Source organism: Cyrtonyx montezumae, unplaced genomic scaffold (assembly GCF_038088225.1).
Source record: "Cyrtonyx montezumae isolate F1298 unplaced genomic scaffold, pur_monq_1.0 scaffold_8, whole genome shotgun sequence".
NCBI classification, from domain to species: domain Eukaryota; kingdom Metazoa; phylum Chordata; class Aves; order Galliformes; family Odontophoridae; genus Cyrtonyx; species Cyrtonyx montezumae.
This window is the reverse complement of record NW_027072089.1, coordinates 25,319,754-25,335,605: the sequence shown is the minus strand read 5'-3', so window position 1 is coordinate 25,335,605 and position 15,852 is coordinate 25,319,754. Positions and strand designations below refer to the sequence as shown.

The window sequence follows — 15,852 nt, the reverse complement described above, 5'->3', positions numbered from 1 at the left end:
TAGACCAGAGGTTAGATATTATGACAGCAAGAGCTATAGAAAAATCTTTACAGGATAGAAAATTTGAGGAATAAATTATTCATTGCAAGTTATTTACTCTAACTGGTTTTTACTGCGCTCCTACTAGATACCTTACAGCTCTATGATGCAATATAGGAGATTAAATGTAATCAATAGAATAAATTATTTAAGTGTAAGATTCATAGGAAGGCCTCTTTACATTCAAATTTGTCCTATCTCCTTGATACAAGTGAGATATCATAAAGTATATTTATGTAAAATATGCTGGGTTTTAGTGATTTACTTTCCACTGGTGTTACTAAAAATTCTTTGCAGGCCTGTATCCTTTGGCTTTAAATTAAATCTCAATCCACTTTATAGTTTTGAAAAATTAGTGGAAATATTTTTCCCATTTTTTTTTTTGCACTGTTTATCTGGTTTATCTGTCATATAGAAATGAAAAGTTAAGGACTGCATGTGCAGTTTTCCTGCAGTTATTCTTCTCTGGTCTTTAAAAATGCCGTGCAGCTGGAATAGACAGTGCATAGACAGGTCACTTTTCTGTTGAATATATAGTTAAAAATCAGGGTTCTTTAGGGTTTTTTTGCATTTTTTGTTTGTTTTGCCGCTGTCTTTGATACGACCACAGTGTCAGTCAGTGAAACAATGATTCCTGATAGACAGATTATGATGTTGGTCTCAGTGCTTCCGAGACCACAGTCTTTGAGGTGTAATATAGGATAGCAGCCAGTAATATGTTTATTTATTTATACCACACACACACACTTGTATATATGTAAATAAATCAGCCAGCATCTGAATAGACTATCATGAAGAGAAAATAAAAGCACTGTTGACAGATTTCATTTCAGTGATACTCTTCCAAGGTTGAGAAGGAAAAGCTGTAGGAAGGGCTAAATGAACTCAAATAAGAAATGCTGTGAATTTCCTCCTGCAGAGTGGGAAGAAGCAGGAAATGTGTGTGGCAGGTGATTTAGAAGTCAGGTGGTGAAAATGCAAGAGTTTTGTTTCAAGTCAGTCCAAGAAAAGAATGGTGTTATAAATTTTGCATGTGAACATAAATTTTCTTTTTGAGGTGTCTCTTTGTAAAAAGTTAACCAAATCCAGAAATATGAAGCCAGAGCCAAATTCTAAGTCACTTAAGAATGCAAAGATTTGGGTCACAGATGCTGAGTTACCAGATGACAATGAGATTATCTGACATTGTTTTGAAAAATCAGTTTGCTAGAACATACTGCTAGAAAAAAATGCACTGATAACAGTTATGTATTGTTTGAATTAAGAAATGCCTTTATTGAAGTGTGTGATTAATATTCAGATAATGTTTTAAAAATATCTCTTTAGCACATTGTTGTGTCATTGTGTTTGGTTAAATTATTCTCCCAAATATCATTAAGCATATAAAACAACTATCTGTCAAAGAACTATGAATACTATGTTTTTGCATCAGATGTCTGTTAGCATAAAATCACAACTTCACCAAGATATATTAGTTTCCCGTTGTGAATTAAAATCTCACTTTTATCTAGTGAAAAAAATACTGCTAAGACAACAAAGATCAAGAAATATTGCAAATTTTTGCTTGTTTTTTTTTTCACAAAATGGTGAAGACAGGCAAACATTTTGTGTTTGTATATAATGCATTTTAAAGACAAAAATAAATGTATAGTATCATTTAGGGTTTCTCAGGGTTACACAGTACTTTTTTGGCCACACTGATGAAACTATGTGGCACATTTCTATATTGCATGAGGCATAGTGTAGGAACTGTAGGAACTGTGATCTCTCAGTAACAATTACAATACAAAAGTAAGTTTCATTTAATTTCCATGTCTCAGCACAGAACTGAATAACAAATAAGTAGGCATTAAAATTATTTGTGCATTAAAGGATAAGTGCCTATTAAGTTTTTGGCATGAGAATTCATGTAGACTTAACTAGGAAGTAAATGTCAAATGGTCTTTGAAGATAATCCAGAAAGAAAGATGTAGACCCTGAAGCACCCATATTACAAATACTATGAAGAGGGCCTAACAACACCCCCAGGAGACAAAGAGTACACGTTCTAATTTTCAACAGTAGAGAACTGAATTAGTTTTTCTGTTGTCTCTAACCAGTGAACTATCAGCTTAAACACAGGGATGGCACTGCAGCTGAGACTTTGTGTCCTTAATAGAGACATGAGAAAATTATTGTAACAGTCTCTACAGGCAAAGCAGGTCAGTGAAAGTTGGTGAGTTTCAGCAGATTAAAACCTATTTAATAGAAGTCTTGAAAAATTTCAGTGTCTTCTGCAGAACCTTAGACTATTTTTAAGTTTCAATGTCAGAAACTGAAGTGCGGTTAAACTTAAAATGCTTGCCCAAAAGAATAGAGAAAGAGGAGAAACAGTTTGACAGATTGTTTGGGATCCATGTTTATGATGTGGTAGATACTTTGGAGAATCTATGTATGTAGTTTATGAGGGCTTTGTCCATGGTTGTGTCATTGTGGTTGAAAAGGAGCTCGAGTCAAATCCAGATGTGAGGCTTTTTAACAGCACAGTTAGATTTGTATTCCAATTCCATGGTATGAACAGGGAAAGAAAAGATATCACTAATCCTCAAAATGAAGTCCTAGATGTACACTTCCTATTAAACTTTGTAGTGCTGCATCATTTGTATAGTGCTTTGCATGCTTTCATTTTGTTCATGTAACAACTCACTGAGTTGGAATACCATTATTGCCAGTTTCTGAAGAAAGAAAAGAAGGTGGAGATATTAAGTGACTTGCATGAGGCCTCTTATCAAGTGTGTACCAGAGCAAGGATTACATTTCAGAAGCTCTTTACTTCTTGTTTGGTATTCAGCAACCTGGACCGTGACAGTCCTCAAATCCAATTTAAAACTCTTAAAAATAATAGAGGAAATGGAACAGAGCAAAATAATTCTTGCCCACAGGAAAGTTTTTTCTGGAAAGTTTTCTTGGAAGCTTCAATGGAATGAAATCGGCCATTGAGGAATCACAGACTCATTCAACAGGAAATGCAGATGGGATATTTCTTAAAAAAAAAGCAAGACGTGTTTGCAAAAAGAATCTTCTTCCCTTAAGAATTATTTGAAAAATAAATTTATACTGACTTAAGACTAATCTTATATGTTCAAAACAACATCTTAATAAAAATAAAGAAGGTTTGGAATGAGAATTCTATTGTAAAAGAATACCTAACTATGCCCAGGTATCCTTCTTTGGTCTAATTTTATGTAATAGATTCAAATTCTAAAATGTTAAACTATTTTACTGATTAAAATGTCAGGAGACACTGTACTTTGAGACTGTAAACATCCGTCAGAGCAGAGAGCATAGTGAATGCTATTAGGAAATCTAGAAATATAAAAATGGTAGTAGGAGACTGTCTTACTTGCCAAGGCTCATTTAATCCTTGCAGTGATATGAAGCTGAAGAGAGAAAGCAAAAACACACAGGAAGTAACGCTGCCGAATGAGACCAAGAAATCCGGGTGAACATGAGATTAGTCTGAAATGACATATGACAGTAAAAATAGCTAAGATTATTTTTAGGCAGTCCATTGTATCATGAAGCTGCCAAGTGAAAAAAACATGACAAGGTCCTGATCTTGCTCTATTATTTACACAGATGTGTTATAAGAAAGAATTGATTCTGTTTTTTATCCTAACCAATGTGCTTATAGTTTGATTTCACAAAGTGGTAGAGAAAGCCTTGTGTTTAATAGGAAATGTATATAATAGGGGAAAAGAAACCCTAATCTGAGTTCATCAAAACAATTATGTTAGGAAATGTATTTCTGTACATCCTGACATAGGGTTACTTTCTATATTCAGAGAACTGAGAGCAAGTGAATGGCAGGGAAAATCCTCTCTACTGGTGAACTTCATTTTTTTTTTCTCCTCATTAAGGAATGAGATGGGACCATCACTATGAGCCAAAGTGGGGCAATATGAATTATATCATCTGTTTGCCGAAGGAAGGTAGTTCTTGCAAGTAGTGCTCCTCCTGAGATAAGATGTACAGATCTTTCAAATATTTAAACAACTAGACAAAAAATGTATATACAAAAATGTTTTATGGTATTTTTCTATGTACTTTAATTAGTAGGTAGTTGCTTTATTAACAACAACAAAAAAAGAAAAAATAGATATGTTTTCTTTACCTTCCCCAGAGGCATATTGTCTTTTTTAGAAGAGGAGCAACAGGAGATAGTATGATCTGATATATCATTTTTCAGTCTTTCATTTTCTACAAGACATGGCATAGTGACTATTGATGCATTTTGTCATTTATATGGCTCCAGAAGAGAGAGCTTGAAGTGTGTATTGTCTGTGCAATAAAAATGATGCATCAACCTGTTCTTAAAAACAGTTTAAAGGAAACGTTAAAGATAAACCACGAATAATTAAATAAATTATGTATGAGGCAGGATATCTTGAGTGGGAAGACGGGAAACAGATCCTTTGACTTTAGTGAGGACTGGAAAAACCCAGAATATTTTGATGTGGATTTAACTAACCATCTTATGAATAATTTTTTTCTTTATTTTTGTGACCTAGATATAGGAATTCATTAAAAATGAATTTTAAGTGTAAATTAAAAAAGATTTTCCAGGACAAGATATTTCATCTGGTAACTTTTTGTTCGTTCTTTTCCTTCTCATGATATACCTGATATTCTTACCTTCAAGAGGTATGTGAAATTTTATAGGGTTTTGTCAATGCTGGATTTTAGCTGAGATAAAACAGTTTTTAATGAGTACTTATTAAGGAAATTAAGATTAATATTGAATTTGCTCCATAAAATATCAGTACCAATGCAAGACAAATCTATGCTGCAAGACATTTCAGCCACAGAAGAGCAGTTCCAATGTTTAAACATCTTAAATTTGTCTGCAACAATGCAAAAGAGTTAAAGTTGTCATTGCTGATTAAAAGTAATTTGAAAGGAGAGAACATGTATTGTGACTGAATTTTTTTATAATCATGTTAATATTTATTGATTCTTAAACTTTAAAGATTTGTAATTCAACTATTAAAGCAAGGATTAAATCTTTATGCTTACAGATGATCCCTTATTAATTAAGTAGATGCTGGTGGTATGGTAGCAGGGGTTGAATCCTCCCTATAGAATTCCACTGAATTGTGTTGTTGCATGAAAGATGGCAGCAGAGGGGCAGTTCGACAAAATGACATTTGACATGGAAGTGCATATGATGCAAAGCTGCATCATTGAATTTCTTCTTGGAGAAGAAATGGCACCCACTGTCATTCATTAATGCTCGCCTAAATGTTTATGGCAACAAAACAGTGGATGTGAGCAGTGAGGCAGTGAATGCTGCCTTTCAGCAATAGCAGTAGCAACAGGAAAGACAAGCAGTGTTCTGAATAGACATGCATAGCTGTCACACCATGAAATGAAGAGTATCTTCAAGTATACAGATTTGTCAGAACCTACTGAACCAATACAAGGCTTTTTTTTTCTTTCCTAACAGAATTGTTAGGCCTAATGAGTTTCAGTCAGTCATTTACAATGAGCCATGGTTGTATAACTAGATTGTTGGTAAAGTGAAGAGCTCTCAAAGTCCCTTCCAACTGCTTAAGTCTTCAAGTGTCTGTATTTCCCAAATAATTTTGCACGTTGACCAAAATTCTTTCTTTTCAATGATAAGTTTTACATTATTAATTGCAGTGTCATTAGCAGTATTTATAGGCAGCACTGGAAGCTGAGAACCAGTAAGACTATAATGGTCCCTTTACACCTGCACTTCCCAAGCAAATGCCAGGGAATTAATGGGAGGGTGAATTGTACAAGTTTCCTCCTTGCCCATTCCTTGGGGTCTTGTGATCTTCCCTGCAACAGAACACTGCACAGCTGTAAATGATGCAATTGTTTTCATATTCTGGATTAGCCACTGTCCCCATAGGAGCAGCATCTCCTATAAAATTAGAGTTCAAGATCAGCTTTTTGTTTTATGGAATGAAGACTAAAAGCCACAAAACAATGTTTTGTCATGCTCGTATGTAACTGAAATTTGTATGAAAATACTGGAAATGTAAAGGAAGCTGCCATAGCTTAAAATCAATTATCTTCAGCACTTCATGCTACCTGTTTAGACTTACCCAATTAGTATACTGTGCAATAAGAATTCATTTTAGTCATTTACATTTCTGTGAATGAAATAAAACAAATGTTTAAAACAGGTTCACAAACTGTACTTTTTGAGATCTAATTAATAATGGAAACAGTGTACAGTTCAAATATAGACTTGAACATGGAACTTGAACATAGACTTACACTAGCTAAACCCGAGTAAAATAATTAAATCATCTACATCATGAAACAGTATAATGAAGTTATTTCAAGTTATATATTATCTGTAAAGCATTCCTTAAAAGGTATGTTTTGTATTATAGAGGATATATATATCAACAGAAAGAGTCATTGCAATGATAAGAAATTAGCAAGATACTTTTAATAAGCCTTCAACAAGACTGCAAGGAAGTTAAAGAATTTCAGATATGTTTTTCTCACCATTTCATTTACTTCTTGGTAATACGAGTTGCTATTATTGATAGCACAAAGATAATAGACATAATTCAGTATTCACAGATGCATAATATGAGGTGTAAAACTTTCATTGTTCTTTCTCATTGTAATGAAGATTATATGTATCTTTGACTTTAATAAAGTATTCACAGTAGTATTGTATGTATCCACGCAATGCAATCAGATCTAAATTATTCACATATTATTCACACCCATAGCATTCTCACCCTTTGAATTTTTGCAGCACATTTTCCTGACTTCTCATTTGCATATAAGAGAACCCACCAGAAAACTACTTTTCTTTGTGTTAAAAAAAGTGTTGTAAATTTGCATTGCAAAGAAAAACCTACTATAGGAACATTCAACATCCCATTCAAATTCAATTTAAATTAGAGAACAGCAAAACCAGGGAAAATAAAATGAGAATTTTTAGGAAATAAAAATGAATAGTTCTGTAAATCCAATTTAAATGGTGAAACAATAGAGGAACTATGGAGTGTAGTTCTCTGGTGTTTTGAAAACAGTTGTGATGGCAATAATTAAAGAGATTCTTTGTTTATAATTTCCATGCAGTTTTTTGTTTAGCAGAGGAATTTCTTTATTTTTTCCCCTTTACATTTTTATTATCATTGTGTTAGTTGTGCTCAGAAGTCTCAGCTGAGATCATGACATCTTTGTATTAGGAGCTTTATAAAAATATGTGAAAAGAAAACTCTTAGCCAAAAATTCAAGTTCGAATTCTGAAAAGTGGCAAGAGAAATAAATACCAAATTGTGATTTACTGAGTGTCATACAGCAAGTTAGTGGAGGAAAAAGATCTACAAGCCAAGTGTACCATTTTCAAGACCAGTGGCCAGACATTGTCTCCGTGACTTGATAAATGTGCACAGAGAGCACAGTGCTATGAAGAATATAATGAAACAGTTTTATTTGCTACATCTTCATAAACAAACACAGTGCTACCCATGAGAAGTTTTACCAAAAGATTTGGTATGTGCTTACCAAACCTGCGTGTTGTTTGACAGTAGCTGGGAATATCTGATGAAAAAGGAACCTGTGATACTTGACTGCTGCAGTTTTTATCACTGAACATTTATGGAGACCAAACAGTGGATGTGAGCACAGTGAGGCAGTGGGTGATGTTTTAGTTGTGTCAGAAGCGATCACTACCTCTGTGACTTTTACAAGCATGCATGCAGGCTCTTGTTCATCACTGGTGAAAACGCACAGCAAATGGTGTCAAAAAATAATGTTCCGTAGATGAGAATTAGCTCTATCTTTGTATCTGTTGTCATTTCCATGAGTAATGAAGTTCAGGGATTTTTGGTAAGGACAGTTTTCCTGGTTTTCTATGTTGAAGTTCGAAGTGCATGTATACAGTATCTTGTGTTTCCTGAGTGTACTTAAAGTTGTTAAATTTACAAGGAAACTTATTTTGTTCATAGTGTTTACTCTGAGTGTTCTAATATAAAGATGTTATATTAAGAGCTTAAGAAAGTGAATACTATTTGACTGATAGCCTCAGCTGCATGTACTCTATCAAAAAGCATTTTCTAGAACTCAGGAGAGTTGCCCACTTATCTCCATGGTGTGTTCTTATCCAAAAGGGTGGAGTTTCAATCATGCGTGTTGGAGGCAATCAAAGTACTGATAACTACAGCTGCAGATGGCTTGTTCACTAGAAATTGTATGGAGCTGAGTAATAATGGTTTCTTTTTTCACCAGTCTACCTTAGCATATGGTAGCTATTGATTTTAAATATGAAATTTCTGCTAGTTAATGTCAAGTTCTAGGTGTCCAGAATAGAGTTTGTTATTTCTTTTCATCTTGAGAAAATAACTGAACTTTAACTGTGTGAGCGGTGTTTAACTGGATTCTCTTCTTGCCTGAATTGTTATTGTGATATGATCAAAAGTAAAAACAGGTTAAATAATAGTAAGAAAGTGGTAAGAGTAACCTTTTAGTTGTCAGAGCTGGCCTATATTTGGCTGGTATTTAAATGACCATTTTCTTACAAAACAAGTTTTAACTCTTACAAGGTATATGTATTTTTGACATTTCTGTTATCAAGTGTAACTAAAGAAAACCCAGAAGCCATGTGGGATAATTTCTTTCATTACACTTCCATCTAAGTAAATTGATGTAAATGGAAGGACTTGCTGGCAGGTGGAATTTGCATTCATATTAACAAAATCAAATGCACTTCAAAAGAATGAGGCTAGATGAGCACAAAAAGTGTTTTCCATACTTTGAAAAATCTTCCCCAAGAATGATGCGTCTGTTTCCATTTGAGAAATGCTAGGATTCACAAGGTTCTGTTACCTCAGAAAGAAAAGTAGAACAACAACCAAAACTGTGTTCATATATGAATACAAAGTTCCTTAATTATATATATATATATATATATATATATATATATATTATTTTAGGAGTGTAAACCAGTTGTTAAAGCTGTCTTCTTTTTTGTTTGTTTGTTTGTTTGTTTATTTTCCTACTGTATTAATAGAGGAAATTGTTCTGATAGAAACTTGTTGATTGTGATAAAGAGCTATACACTACTTGTCCTCACAATAGTCAGTGATATTTAACTGGTGAGAAATTTGCTCTGGCTGACACCTACTAAACAAAAGCAGATATATCATTCATTGTTTGAGTTTGCTCTGTATATGGCCTTGAATGTTCATTTCTTTGACATAAGATAATGATTCATTCTCATGCTTTGCAGTTTCTAGGTGACTACCTACTTAAAAAGTCAGTGTTGAATTTCCAAGCACAAATCCACATGTGATTACAGCAAAGCTCTGCTATCAGAGCATTACGTTAAGAAGTGTACTAGAATATTTTATATCTATAAAGATAAGAAGTTATGATTTGGCTTATTATCAATATTTGAATATGTATTACTATGGTTTTATTGATAATCATTTTTTTAAATGTGTAACTCTTCCAATTCTAGATGTTCTCTAAGTGAAAAATGAGAAAGTGAATTATTGCTGGAAAAATCATAAAACCAGGAGTAACTGTATGTTATGAAACATAATTGTCTTTGTTCTTTATTTAAGGGTTAAAGCAAAGTGATCCAGCCATGACCGGCAAAACACAGACCAGCAATGTCACCAATAAGAATGACCCAAAGTCCATCAACTCCAGAGTCTTCATTGGCAATCTGAATACAGCCATTGTCAAAAAAGGTGACATCGAAGCAATCTTTGCAAAGTATGGGAAAATAGTTGGCTGCTCTGTGCATAAAGGGTATGCATTTGTACAGTACATGAGCGAGAGACATGCCAGGGCTGCAGTGGCAGGAGAGAATGCCAGGATCATCGCAGGGCAACCACTAGGTAAGTGGCTTATATCATTCGAATACTGGTTTCTCTTTCCTTTCTACGTTGTCTGCTGTCGTTACCTTGGAGATTAGTAAGACTATTTTACCATTATTCCCTTTAAGTGTATTTTCAGTATGTTGAGTCTGGCAGAATTTTGGAAGTAGAATCATAGACTATTCATCCATCCTGACTATGTGTAATATTACATGTTACCTGGATATTAGTTTTGATTGTTATGAGTGTTTATAATTCTCCATGTGAACCCATTGCAGTTAACTCGATTAATCAGATGAAGAAAATATAAGTATTTTCTCTTAAGCTCTATTAGAAATATAATGTGATTAGATGTGGCTATTTTGCCTTTAATGATTCTAAAATAATGTCCAGCCCAGTGGTGTGAAAGATTTTAGACATAAGCAGAAGAATGATTTTTGTTTGTCCTTGAAGTTGTACCAAATCAAACTATAATCTCAGGTTAAAGTTATTCCCATATAATATTGTAGATACTGTCCCTTTGAATTTCAAACTAAAAAAAAAAAAAGAAGTAGCATCTTTGTTTTCTAATACTTTGTCTTGAATAATTGTGTATTTCTGTATTTTCTTCATCATGGTTTAACCCAACACGTGGCTCAGCATCACACAGTCATTCAGTCACTCTCCCCATTCCCAGTGGGAGGAGGAAGAGAATAGGGGAAAAAAAATATAGAACTTATGAGTTAAGATAAAACTATTTACCAAGATAGAGAAAACGAAAAGAAGAAAAGAATAACAGTTATGACTATATATAGTTGTGTTTATCCTATCTATATATAATCCAGCTCACCTCTTGAGCAGAAAAAGAGAGAAAGATGACCTTGATGTCATATGGTATGGAATACCCCTTTCGCCAGTTTAAATCAGCTGTCCTAATTCTATTCCCTCCCAAATCCTTGGGTCCTTCTCTGTGAATGGCCTTGGCTCTGTAGAACACTGCTTAGTAGCAACTATAAACATTGGCATGTTATCAGCATTGTTTTCTCCTAGAACCAAAAACATGGCATCATACCAGACACAGTAAGTGATTCCATCCCAGCTGAAACTATGACATTATTGAAAACTGTTACCTGTGAAAACTATTTGCATTTAAGTATCGAGACTCACAATGATGAAATCAGCTGGGGCACAGTTGGGGCCCATCTATCACATGTGTAGTAATTATGGACAATATTACGTATGGATGTACTTCACTAGACCTTTGAGATATATTGCTCAAATCAAACCTGTATATGTAATGGTTGTGCCAGGAAAAGGTGACGTGAATCTAGTACTTTGGCTGTAAAAAGTCATAAGGAATGAACATGGCTTATTCATTTTCAGTTTCTCAGGCTGTGGAAAAACTTTATTTCTGATTAGTTGTAGAAATCGAGGTATTTGTGTCAGGTGTGTTGTTATTTTGTCACAGTTGACAGATAATAATTTTAAATTTTATAACCCTGTGTTTTGGATCAATAAAAAAGAAAAAAAATAAAAGGCCTTTAAAGAAGTGCAATTACATTTAGGGCTGATTACTACCTTTTTACTTTTTTAGGCAAAGTTATATATATGAGTGAAATAGAAGAACTCAAGTGAGAAAAGCAAGGCTGCAAAGTCAGTCTGTGAGATGGCATTATTAGAAGATGTTTCCTGGAGCCATAGTCTCCAAGCAATAGGCCATGTAATGCCATCAGTGCATTATTTACAGCTCCTTGCACACTGATCTGACCAGATTTTTTAAACTGTGTATTCCTAAGGCAATAAATCTGTTATTACTATGACTACTGTTGTTAGTCTCTTTTAGCTTTTCTTGTGGAGTCTATAATATGCCAAGTGCTTTGTGGAAGAAAATGCCCTTTCTCTACTGAAAGTACTTTTGTGCTCTAGACAAAAGACAGGTGGACTTAGTTGTAAAGAAAATTAAGGGATAGTGAATTATTCGGACTATGCAAACCCTTTAGTAATAATGGAATTTTTATCCAATACTGTTAGATATGTCTAATATTAAAATGTTTTTTGATGTCATATTTCATTCTTCAATTCCTGATATATCAAGAAATATAATAAGTAAGCTAGGTGAAATTTTAACTGTTCCAGGCTTCACCTATATTGTCTATAAAAAAATATATAGTTGTGAATGGTATTTTTGACAAAGGAAATGATTTTGTTGAAGTGATACTCCTTGTGAGATAAACTGCTTCTATGAATTCTTTTTATTGGCAATAGACATTAATTGTTACCTCAAAATAGTGAGAAGATAAAGGATAAAATTTGCTTCGCATTATGAACAAGAAGAATAATTTATGTGAAGATTGTGCTATTGAATGGAAGGAAGTAGCGGGTGGACACATTACTGTGAAAGTACTTGATAATTTAAGGATGAAAGAAGGCAGCTCTACATCCTGAGAGCCTTGCATTCTGAGAAAAGCATTATTTTATAGCAATAGTCAAGGTATAGTAAGGAAACAAGAAAAGCTTCTTATAGAGGTATAGATAAACTTTATTAGCATAGATTTTATTTTAAATTGAATTAGAGTATATTAATGATATAATGAGGGCTGGATGTTAGTCAGTAGTCAAAAATAAATAGTAGTGATAGTCATTTTTAAATGAATACTTGAAAAAGATTATCCCCTAGTATATGCCTGATAGAAGCTAGTACATAGTACCTCACAGAAGAAAGAGTAATTTGAACTGCAAGTATGAATCTACATCTTTTATATATATATTATGGCAAATGATCAATTAATGTTAGTTCCTATCTTTCACAAAGTCTTGCCATTCAAGACCATGATGTTACTTACAGCAGCTCTAGCAGTGCTAGACAGAAATTTTGTCTACGTAACTAAGGTGAAAAATTGAACCTCTAAATTCTCATAGCTATATACAGTGTTACACATTTCATCAATAATTATGCACTTAACAATCCAGTTTTAGGGAAAGGAACAGCATGAATGTACATCAGAGTCCTGTCTATGTCTTCTGAGGTGGGGTTCCAAAGTGTTAGGTTTCATATAAGGCCTACAAGTACATGACAAGGTATTTTGTTTAAGAAATTCCTTTCAAATACAAATCTAAAGCATTGGAGGTACTTCCTAGCTTTTGTCTGGGTCATTGTCATTAGCTTGTTCATCTCCTCACACAACTCTCAATTTCCTACCGATATGCTTGGTAACCAGTGTTGTGTAATGGCTGCTCCATTGATATTGCTTCAGGGAGTGGAGTTCATGAGCTATGTGGCTCTTTCCAAGATTTCTGATCCATGAAGTACAACACACACTGAAAATCTGTGAAAAGGGGACCTTAAAGTATTCATCATGAAGTTCATGCACGTTCTTAAAGTGACATTATGCTTTCAAGAGTATAGCACTTTTTCTGATATACAGCAAGACAGGGACAGGTCAGTATTAGGTACAGAGATCAGTTTCACAATAATAAGTTTGGGAATTCCTTTATGATGGAGTGAAGAAGGTATTCAGATTAGTATAAAAATGGCAAATTATGTTCTCTGTTGTGGCAACACACCCACGAAATGTCCTCAGAAGTTTTTATCTATTTAAATGTATACTCAAGTTACGCCTTTATCACGTGGGACAGAGGCGTAGTGTGAGCAGCAATTATTCTGAAGAAATGCCATGTTTCTCCCATGACTTCTACATATCAGTGGTGAGAGGGTGACTTGAGACCTGCTTGAGTCAAAGAAAAATCCTCCACCTGGGGAGGAATAACTGCACACATCAATACAGGTTAGGGTCTGAGTTGCTGGGGAGGAGCATTGCAGAGAAGGACCTGAGTTTCTGTTGGACAGTAGGTTGACCATAAGATATTAGTGTGCCCTCATGGCCAAGAAGGCCAATGGTGTTCTGGAGTGCATTAAAAAGAGCATGGCCATCACGCTGAGAGAGGTGATCCCTCCCCCTACTCTGCCCTCATGAAGTCAGATCTGGAGTGTGTCCAGTTCTAGGCTCCCCATTTCAAGAAGGATGAGAAACTTCCAGCAAGTCCAGTGGAGGGCCACAAAGATGAATAGGGGCATAGGAGTGTCTTCCTTATGAGGAAAACCTGAGAACCCTGAAGCTGTTAAGTCAGGAAAAGAGAAGACTGAGGAGGGATCTTCTCAATGCTTATAAAAATCTAATGGGCAGTCATGTGGATGGGCCCAGACTTTTTTTTGTGGTGTCCAGTGACAGAACATGGGCAATGGACGGGCACACACTGGAACATGAGAAGTTCCATATGAACATGAGGAAAATCTTTTCTACTGTAAAGGTGACAAAGTGCTGGAACAAGCTGTCCAGTCAGACTGTGGTTATTCAAAAGCCTTCTGGACACTTTCCCGTGCAATGTACTCTAGAGAACCTATGTTAGTAGGGGATCTCCAGGGATCTCTTCCAACCTCTGTGATTCTGTAATTCTGTGATCATAATGTGCATAGTGTATATATTTTACACAATGACTCTCTGATTACTTTATAGACTTATATTTCATAATTACACCACACATTTGTTTCCTTATTTCCACACATTTATTTTTTTTCACACCTTAACATTAGAGCAAGTTTTTTGTTTGGATCAGAATAAGAACCGTGCCACCTTCATAGGCTCCATGAGAAAGCAAGTTAAATACTCCTTGGCTTGGTAGTTTTTTTTTCTTTGCTGTTGCTTTTTTTAAGTCACTGTAGAGTATCATTTTCAAGTATTGAGAAAAAGGAAAAAGCTTATTGTGCCAAGAGTATGAAAGACACCGTAGTTCTTCAGTTGATGCCCTTTTTAACTAATAAATTAGTTCCAATGTAACTTCAATCCTGTTTTGTTGCTGTAAGTATTATTCACGTATGTCTGCCTTCAGGTCTAAATTAGATGCAGTCTCCAAGTGAGCATATACTGACATATAGCCTCGAGTAAGATGGTGGTTTCAGATAATTATTTTGGGTGATATACTCTATTGCACATTCTTCTGAGAAGCACAGAAGTCCCGCAGGGGCTTTCTAAATGATGACTACCCAGTAGAAAATATCGAAGGAGGAGAGAAGGTAATAAAGAGAGCCTTTAGAGAGACCTGACATATACCTTTGTTGTAAATTGAATTGATGTGACAATAGGGCTATTTTGTCTGTTGTTTCCCTTGCTTCTACTCAAAACAGATCTTCTCTATTTTATAATTGTAATGTCTTGTAACACTGAGGGGATTAACTATTTATTTGTAGAACTAGGACTTTTCAGAGTAAAGCAACACTTTATTTCAATCTGAAGTTCCAGACAACATTAAATACACCATGAATGTTTGTTTGCAGAAAGAGTAAATACTTACACTGCTTTAGTAAATTCATTTGTGAAGTAATTAGCTTTGGTTTTAAAATTGACATTTATTCAAATTTCCTTAGTGTCTAAACTTTCTTTAGATAGAAAATTCAAATGAATTAGTGATGATTCAGTTTTAAATTTATCATCATCTTTCAATCAGTAGCTTGCAAGTACAACAATCCTACAAGACTTCATTGGTACAACTATAACTCATGATGTATGGAAACAATCCTGTTACATACTTTTCTCTAGCTATTGTAAATCAGGATATAGTTGTATGAGTGTAGAGTCAGGCATGCGCAGACTATTGCAGAACTTCTGAAAAATTATTTCTCTTCCACCGCTTAGTTCAAAGATTAGATTTTACTTGCTAGAATTAACTTTTTAACCTTATCTTTAATCTATTCCTATATTAGGAAACAGATGTGATCCTTTCTCAGCTTATTCCTCTATGCAGGAACAGGGACCCTACCTAAATCTATCAATAGGTCTCCACCTTCTTGATGCCTACTCATGCCCTTGTGGTACATAACAACTGACATTAAAATGGAGTCTCACTGTAGAGTATCATGGGTATACAACCACTGATCATTGCTTGTGGGGGTCTTCTGATAATGGACAATTTCTCCATG

General features: G+C 34.6%; 1 protein-coding gene across 4 annotated transcripts in view; it reads left to right on the top strand.

The window, feature by feature from the left end:
* RALYL (RALY RNA binding protein like) overlaps window positions 1-15,852 on the top strand; it is a 363,390-nt gene that overhangs the window by 164,283 nt on the left and 183,255 nt on the right. For all 4 annotated transcript variants that reach the window (XM_065751889.1, XM_065751886.1, XM_065751887.1 and 1 more), the window contains one exon: window positions 9,642-9,920. In XM_065751889.1, coding sequence (XP_065607961.1) covers window positions 9,665-9,920 — 256 coding nt within the window. In that variant the 5' untranslated portion in view covers window positions 9,642-9,664. The remainder of the gene's footprint in view (window positions 1-9,641; window positions 9,921-15,852) is intronic.